The sequence below is a fragment of the Mangifera indica genome, chromosome 8, assembly GCF_011075055.1.
Source record: "Mangifera indica cultivar Alphonso chromosome 8, CATAS_Mindica_2.1, whole genome shotgun sequence".
NCBI classification, from domain to species: domain Eukaryota; kingdom Viridiplantae; phylum Streptophyta; class Magnoliopsida; order Sapindales; family Anacardiaceae; genus Mangifera; species Mangifera indica.
The window spans coordinates 14,820,107-14,828,037 of NC_058144.1; the positions used below are offsets into that span (position 1 = coordinate 14,820,107).

At 34.6% G+C, this 7,931-nt stretch overlaps 1 protein-coding gene across 1 annotated transcript; it reads left to right on the forward strand.

The window, feature by feature from the left end:
• The first annotated feature begins 4,369 nt into the window (after nucleotides 1-4,369).
• LOC123222362 (ammonium transporter 2 member 4-like) lies at nucleotides 4,370-5,966 on the forward strand. The gene is made up of 3 exons (XM_044645083.1): nucleotides 4,370-4,969; nucleotides 5,062-5,347; nucleotides 5,422-5,966. Exons 1-3 carry the CDS (start codon nucleotides 4,379-4,381, stop codon nucleotides 5,964-5,966), a joined length of 1,422 nt encoding a protein of 473 aa, XP_044501018.1. The 5' UTR covers nucleotides 4,370-4,378.
• The last annotated feature ends 1,965 nt before the right edge of the window (nucleotides 5,967-7,931 follow it).

Genomic DNA, 7,931 nt, shown 5'->3' on the forward strand with positions numbered 1-7,931 from the left:
ATCAAACAAAAGTTTCAAACATATAACACAACCAAGATTCAAATTATAATATAGTCAATATTCAAATTGTAGTCTATAACAAGAAATATATAAAAACAAACAATAAAAACTCAAAAAGGAGCATCATCCATCCAAGAAAGGTCATCATAATTTATCAAGTCATTAGTGGTTGGTATAGAATTAAAATCTTCATCTATATGAATTTCTTCATACTCTGAAAGCTCCCCTAAATTATCAAGATCTGTTGGTTCCAAATCACGAGCCATTGTGGAAGTGAACTTATCCATCATCATTGTGTTCATCCTTACATACACTAGCGTGTCCATACTGTTTCATCAAGGGAAGATCATCTCCATTGTAATTCCACCATACTCCTGCAAATGGCATAAAAACCTTCTTTAAATATAAAGAAAGAAGCAATGTAACAAAAAAATTTGAATTTCTTAAACTTACAAGAGATACTTGTTGCTAAGATCGTTTTCGCTATTGAAGTAAATAATGCAGGTGGCTTACTACGATACAATTGAACCTCTCTCAAAAATGGCAACTTTTCCTCTTCTAAAAGCAAGTTTTCATTAATGTAATTGATGTCATCTTTCATCTCCTTGTCCTCTTTAAAATTTTCAGAAAAAAAGTATGATGGATTAAAAAAAGCAATTGCAGCATGAATAAGATGAATGATATTATTGGCCTGATGATTCTCAAATAATTCCAAAATATGTCCATACTTGTTCACATCACTATTACATCATTCCTTAATTGAAACTTTTTCTCTCATCATTGCTCTCATCATTGTTCATGTCACTATTATATCAAATCGATGGTTCAAAAATATTTGTAATATCCCTTCCTCAAACCTAAAAATCACTTTAAACAATTTCAGTGACCTTTTTACTTGAGTTAGTCTTACAATAATCAAAATCTCTTCATTCAAATGAAGTAACAAAGAGGCGAATTTCATCCTCCAAATCCAACACAAATTGAAACATTAAAAAGTTTGAGGCAAATCTTGTGGTACAAGGTTGTCTCAATTGTCTATCTTTGGTGAACTCTTTCATTGTTGCATGAAAAACTGTGTACTGTGTCATGAACATAACTATCATTCTTGCTTCATCAGTGGCAACTTTCACCTAATCAACTTCATCATATGTCTTTTAATAGAAGTTGGATTCCATGAGCAACACACCTCGTCTTATACATACAAGGATACAGGCCAATGAACATGTCACTCGTAGATGTGAAATTGCTACCATTGTCAGTTATGAATTGTACAACATTTTATTGGCTAATTGATTCAATCACTGAGGAAACAATATCTTTCAGATAAAGCATAATTTTTCTTTCTTGAGAAAATCTAATGATTTTAAAAGCACTAAACTACTAGGTGAATATGCAATAAGATTAATAAAAGATCGATATCTCAAATCAAATGTCACCCAAGAATTTGATTATTGGGTGACATCACATATTATGGTGCAACCAGATGTCACCCAAGAATGTTTCACTATAACAACTTACTCATCAACACTTTCCCTATATTGTAGAATTAATTTAGCTCAAAGAGTTGAATAAGATGAAAACTTGTATGTTGCACCATATTTAGCCATTGCCTTTACAAAATCACCAAAAGCACTAGTTTGAAAATATTAAAAGTAATATTGTTCACCAAAAAATGCTTAGCAAGCATTTTATCAACAAACTTCTTATCATTTTTCTTATTCATTTGTAGTAAGGATGTTTGACTTTGATGTCTTTGACCTCCTCTAGAAGTTGGTGGATTTGATTCCTCCTCATGAACATTAGAGTTTAAAGTAGAAGTAGAACTAGTTGAAACTTTTGATTTTTTGTTATCTTCAGACAAAGCTAAGAATGCATATGCTTGTGTCTCAGGATTAATTTTGCCACAAATATCAATATCACGACTAATTATTCCAAACAAGTGTGCTTTAATTCTTGAAGCCTCACCACTAAAAACTTTTTAAAAAAATTTATATTTCCACTTTCCCTCAAGCTCCTTGACATGCTTCCAAATTCTATCATTTTTTCACACCTTATTGGTTAAAATCTACATGTAGAAAAATTGAATTAGGCAAGACTAAGGTCACAAAACAAACAAAAATTATCTCTTAAGCTAACTTTCATGTGAAATAAAGATTCAAAATAACTTTTTGAAGCATCCATTCATAATTCTAATCAACCAGTTGTATAACCAAATAGTAGAATTAGTTAGATAAGAAATAACAATCAAGTTTGAAGACAAAGATAAATAAGGAAACTCTCAAAATTTAAGGTCAAGGACACAAGTATACATGTATTTAAATCGTTAGTGGTATAAAAGGACATAACAGTGAATTTACAATCATGTGTTATTGGGTTTCTATAAGAACCATGGACATTAAAATTGTTGTCTAGCTTACAAAAGGTTACATTAGAAATTTGTAATAGGATAGACTTAAAAATTATATTACTCAAAACCCATATGTAGCACTTTAATCACACTACTAGATGGTGTTTGATAATAAGCCAAAGAGCCAAAATCATTAAAATAATTTCCAAAATTTTTAATATTTCATACTGCACACAAAGCAAACAAATAATAATATAGTTTCATTAGCAAATTAAAGCCATAAAAACAAGTAATGAATCTCACAGGCAAAACCATAAAACCAAATTCTATTGCTTCCTGCAGTTAGAGAAGTAAAAGAAAAAATGAAAGAAAATTTGGTTGAATGAGATAAAGTTACATCAAATTTTGAAGCCCAAAAGATAGCTATTGTCAGTGAAAAATAAACATAAAAGTTAGAACAAAAAGATTCACAAACAATTGAAACAAACAAACTTCTAAAGCCCCATCTTAAAAATAAATCAAAAACAAAAGTTAAAAATTGAATCAAACCCATTTAAAATAAGCAAAGAGAAACATGCTTGTGAATATTGGTGTAAACCCATTTAGAGAGAATCTTTCAATAAATAAAAAAGTAAAAAGAGAGGAGATCCAATGAAAATTTGTGTAAAGCAACCATTTTTTTGTGTTTCGTAGAACGTGAATGAGAAGGGAAATTGCATAATTAGAGATTGAGAAAGAAATATATTGGGTTTTTTTTTCAAATGACATTATCGTAAATAATTAAAAATGAAAGGAACAATTTTGTACTCTAACCTTAGTAAAAAATTTAAAAATACAATAAACGTAAAATACAGCTAAATAATTCGTATTTAATATTGAAAGCACATAAAATATGTGTATAATATATTTTAGGTTCAAAAATTCTTCTAAACGTGTTTAATACACGAATAATACAAGAACGCAAATAATACGCGTATTTACTAACTGGGCTCATTAGTACCTCGTGGAATATTATTGAATTGTAAGGTGGACTAAGTTGTTTGATGAGCATTCATGGAAATCCTCAATGCATGCTCTATTTGCTTTTACATTAATTTTATACCAATTTGTAACTATCAATTTCAACATCCAAAATCATGAAATTGTTCATTAAGGATCAAGAAATGGATATACATCATTTTTCCCATAATCAACCATGGCAGATTCCCTGAGGCTTGAGCAAGCTTCAAGTTTTGAATCTCTACAAGATATTCATGTCCAGTGTCTCCTACTTTCACTGGATTTGTTCATGAGCAAGTTTCAAACCATAGAATATATTTTCAATTAGTAAGTAAGACTAGGAATCAAAATCTTCCAAAATTCAAAGCCTTCTCTCAGTAATACAAACTGGACCATTAAAGCTAGAGTTCCCTTTTCAACCATCTCATGCAAATTGTATCTTCAAATAAAATAAGCATTTTCCCACTTAGGTTTTCACATTCTCACGTTCATTTTGTCTTCAGACTCCTAAAGTTTCTGCATTTCAGAAGACTGTGTCAGTTTTCCACATCAAAATTTAACCAATCATACTCATCAACTAAGCTGATTTCTGAATCTGTGACTTTAAAAAACTCAAATTACCCCAATCATTGGAAAATACCTCCTTTGAGAGTATCAATCACAAACCAAGAAAATTCACCATTTTCTTGACGACAATTCCACTGCTTAAACAATAAATTGGATTCTCCGTCCTACCCATAAACAGACATCCTGAGACATCTCACATCTTCATCTGCAATTTACACTTTCATGCTCCAAGATGAAAAAACCTTACTTCCCACAAACGATAAACTCCAGGGGCAAACCATAAATTTCATAGCCAAAGCCGGCTTGTTTCCATTGCAAGCAAACAATTTACAAGAAGGAGACAGAGTACAGGCATGTTACAGCATGTTCGGAAACCTCTCCGCCCACAAAGTTTCACCATATATTTTCCAAACATCATCTTTCTTTCACTCAAAATTCGCCTTGAAGTACCTAAAACAAACAAAAATGTCGTTGCCAGCGAACCTGCAGCCTGACGAGGCAAGCCCATATTGGTTAAACAAAGGCGACAACGCATGGCAACTGACGGCTGCAACTCTTGTGGGACTTCAAAGTGTGCCAGGGTTGGTCATTTTGTACGGAAGCATAGTGAAAAAGAAATGGGCAGTGAACTCGGCGTTCATGGCGCTTTACGCTTTTGCAGCTGTGCTAGTTTGTTGGGTTGGGTGGGGATATCAGATGTCATTTGGAAAGAAGTTCATTCATTTCATGGGGAGGCCTGATGTTAAATCTTTGAATGAGAAGTTTCTTTTAGAGCAAGCGTTTATGGGCTACTTGCCGAATGCAACTATGATTTATTTCCAGTTTGTGTTTGCTGCTATTACTTTGATCCTCATCGCCGGGGCGTTGCTCGGTCGAATGAACTTTCATGCATGGATGTTGTTTGTGCTGCTTTGGGTTACATTTTCTTACACCATTGGTGCTTATAGTTTATGGTGCCCAGATGGCTGGTTGGCTAAGAAAGGAATTATTGATTATTCAGGAGGTTATGTGATTCATTTGTCTTCTGGTGTTGCTGGGTTCACTGCAGCTTACTGGGTGGGCAAATTAACCAAAACATTAAATTTAGTATTATTTATTCTGAATTTGTCTCTTCTAACCTTAAATTTTGGATCCGTCTCTGGTTACAGGTCGGGCCTAGGGCCAACAAAGACAGAGAAAGGTTCCCACCAAATAACATTCTTCTGATGTTGGCAGGAGCAGGTCTACTATGGATGGGATGGACAGGATTCAACGGAGGTGATCCTTACACTGTCAGCACAGATGCATCTCTTGCCGTTCTTAACACCGACGTTTGCACTGCAACCAGCTTGCTCACTTGGCTCTTCCTTGACATTCTTTTCTTTGGAAAGCCTTCTGTCATCGGTGCCACGCAGGGTATGATCACAGGCCTAGTCTGCATCACCCCCGCCGCAGGTACACAGAACACTAATTCTAATTTCGTACTCAAATTCATAAAATGGCTTACTCAAAAAGTAATATTTGAACAGGAGTTGTACAAGGATGGGCAGCCATCATAATGGGATTTCTGTCAGGCAGCATTCCATGGTACACAATGATGGTACTTCACAAGAAAAGTTGGTTGCTTAAGCAAGTAGATGACACCATGGCAGTATTCCACACCCACGCAGTTGCCGGCAGCCTCGGGGGAATCCTCACCGGCTTCTTCGCAAACCCAAAACTGTGTCGTCTATTCTATTTGGTAGATGACTGGCAACATTACATAGGGTTATTTTACGGTCTCGAAAGCGGGCATCACACGGCAGGGTTTAAGCAAATAGGCATACAATTGCTAGGGATTGTGTTTGTGATTGGTCTGAATGTGGTGGTTACAAGTTTGATATGTTTGTTAATCAGGTTGGTGGTTCCATTGAGATTGACTGATGAAGAGTTGCAGATTGGAGATGATGCAATCCATGGAGAGGAAGCATATGCATTGTGGGGAGATGGGGAGAAATATGAGTCCAGGATTAACTCATTTTATGGCGGTGAAGATTTCCCAACCGCGCCAAAGGGTGAGGTTCAGATGGCTTGATTTGCGATGCAAATTTACTTCAATGGAATCTTGCAATTTTTTTTTTTTTTCCCGTTATTTTTGTTTTGCGTTCACACTCAAAAAGGGAGTTTTCAGTTTGGGGTTTATTGGCTGTGATGTAACCATACACTTAAATAAAACTTCACTTTGCTTCTCATTTCTTTCAATGATTATGATTGTACATGATTTCCTCTTTATTTAATATTCAATTTCTTTTTATGATTTTGTTTTGTTGGATTTGATTAGAATTGACAATTACTTTGTTTATGAGATGTAACATATATGGATCTCATTGTCTATTCAATAGGTGGGGTCTTGTTCCTCGATGAGCAAGTGAGTGGTAACACCTTAAATCGCCAACCTTTTGAGTCTATGTCATCAAACTAAGGTACCTTTAGTAAGAAAGGCTTGAACGGGGTCTTACCAACATTTGTGTTGTCACCCATTACTCTTACAAGCAACTTGTTACCTTCAGTCGTTGTAGATCCTTCACCTGCCAATAGACTGTGGTGTTGTTAAAAGTAAGCATTTAGAAGGGAAACTTTCAACCCCGATTCCTTAAAAAAATTGTTCCAAGGACTCCTGCTACTCCATCGTAACATTTTGTGTCGCCATAAAAAGACAGACTTGTTTGTCTAAGGCTTTCAAATAAGTTCCTTTCGCCATTGAGACAAACAAGCGCACCAATTGTTGGTGTAGGTGTTTTGTTATCCATATTCTAACATACACAATGAAAACAACATATAAAACAAAAATTTTGATGACAAAACAACCCCCATAAGATCTAGGGGCGTTATACACATAATATAAAAGGGTTTCAATAGCAAATTTGTGTTTGAGTGTTCCCAATTATAGTGTTTCACCTCAAATTTGTCCCAAACTCTTGCACATCTCCCTACAAAATAGTAGAGTCTTGTCCACAGGGAGGCAGCCACAAATATACACACATCTCTCTAAATACAAACCCCTATAGGAATATAACTTGAAGAAATGTGCACGACTAGACTACTCACTTCAAAAAAATCAAAAATTAGCATGACAATAAATATTTGACTTTAAAAGCATGCACAAAGGGTCAACTTGTAATATTAACTAAAATACCTCTTTATTAAATTTCATAAAGTAAAAGTGTATGAAATTTTCATTGAAACTGTATCCAAGTAATCATAATGCATAAATATTGATAAAACTATATATGTGATATTAAAATACATAAAATATAGAGAAATATGGAAATAATGCTTTTGCCCCTCGCCTCATGCAGCTACTCAACTAGACCACTAGCTCCCCCGCATACCCAACTACTTACCTCTACCGACAAAACAACATGAAAGGAATGTGTGAATGAAATACTCAATAAGTTGGTGACCTCTCGACATCCTAGATAATACAAAAGGTTGATAAACTTGGCATTCCATTTGGAATTCTTGGTATGCTTACAACTCGACACCTTTGTGCCCTGACATAGGCCATTCACATAATTTAGTAAGGTCTAAGCTAAACTTGGCATATCTGATATCTTGGTGAAAGCATATGACACCTTGTGTGTCTACTATCTGTCGTATATTGTGCACATGTTATATGGCCTAATGGGCTAACTAATTGGGATACCTTGGTCACACAAAGAAATCTAATTGTACCTTTACGACATACGCTACTTATAGAACTGTTATATAAAATCATCATGGTATAGCCCCTACCACAGGTACGTACGTGATACATTCCATTGGCCATGTGAGGAACTATATAAAAAATCACAATCTCTTACCATGCACACCTGAACTAAACTAAACTAAACTGAATTGAGTGGCTAATATGTCTTAATACCTTATCACTTTCACGTACATTGCCACTTACGCACACAACTGGTGGGTATCTTGACATGTACCACTTTCCTTAACTGTTTTTTATTTTCAAACAATATCTGACTCAATTAGGGTCTTATGTCATCTTTCAAATATAATA

Coding starts and splice junctions, on each gene's coding strand:
- LOC123222362 (XM_044645083.1), top strand. CDS start 4,379: ATGTCGTTGCCAGCGAACCTGCAGCCTGACGAGGCAAGCCCATATTGG. Junction 4,970..5,061: donor GGTTCACTGCAGCTTACTGG/GTGGGCAAATTA, acceptor CTCTGGTTACAG/GTCGGGCCTAGGGCCAACAA. Junction 5,348..5,421: donor CTGCATCACCCCCGCCGCAG/GTACACAGAACA, acceptor ATATTTGAACAG/GAGTTGTACAAGGATGGGCA.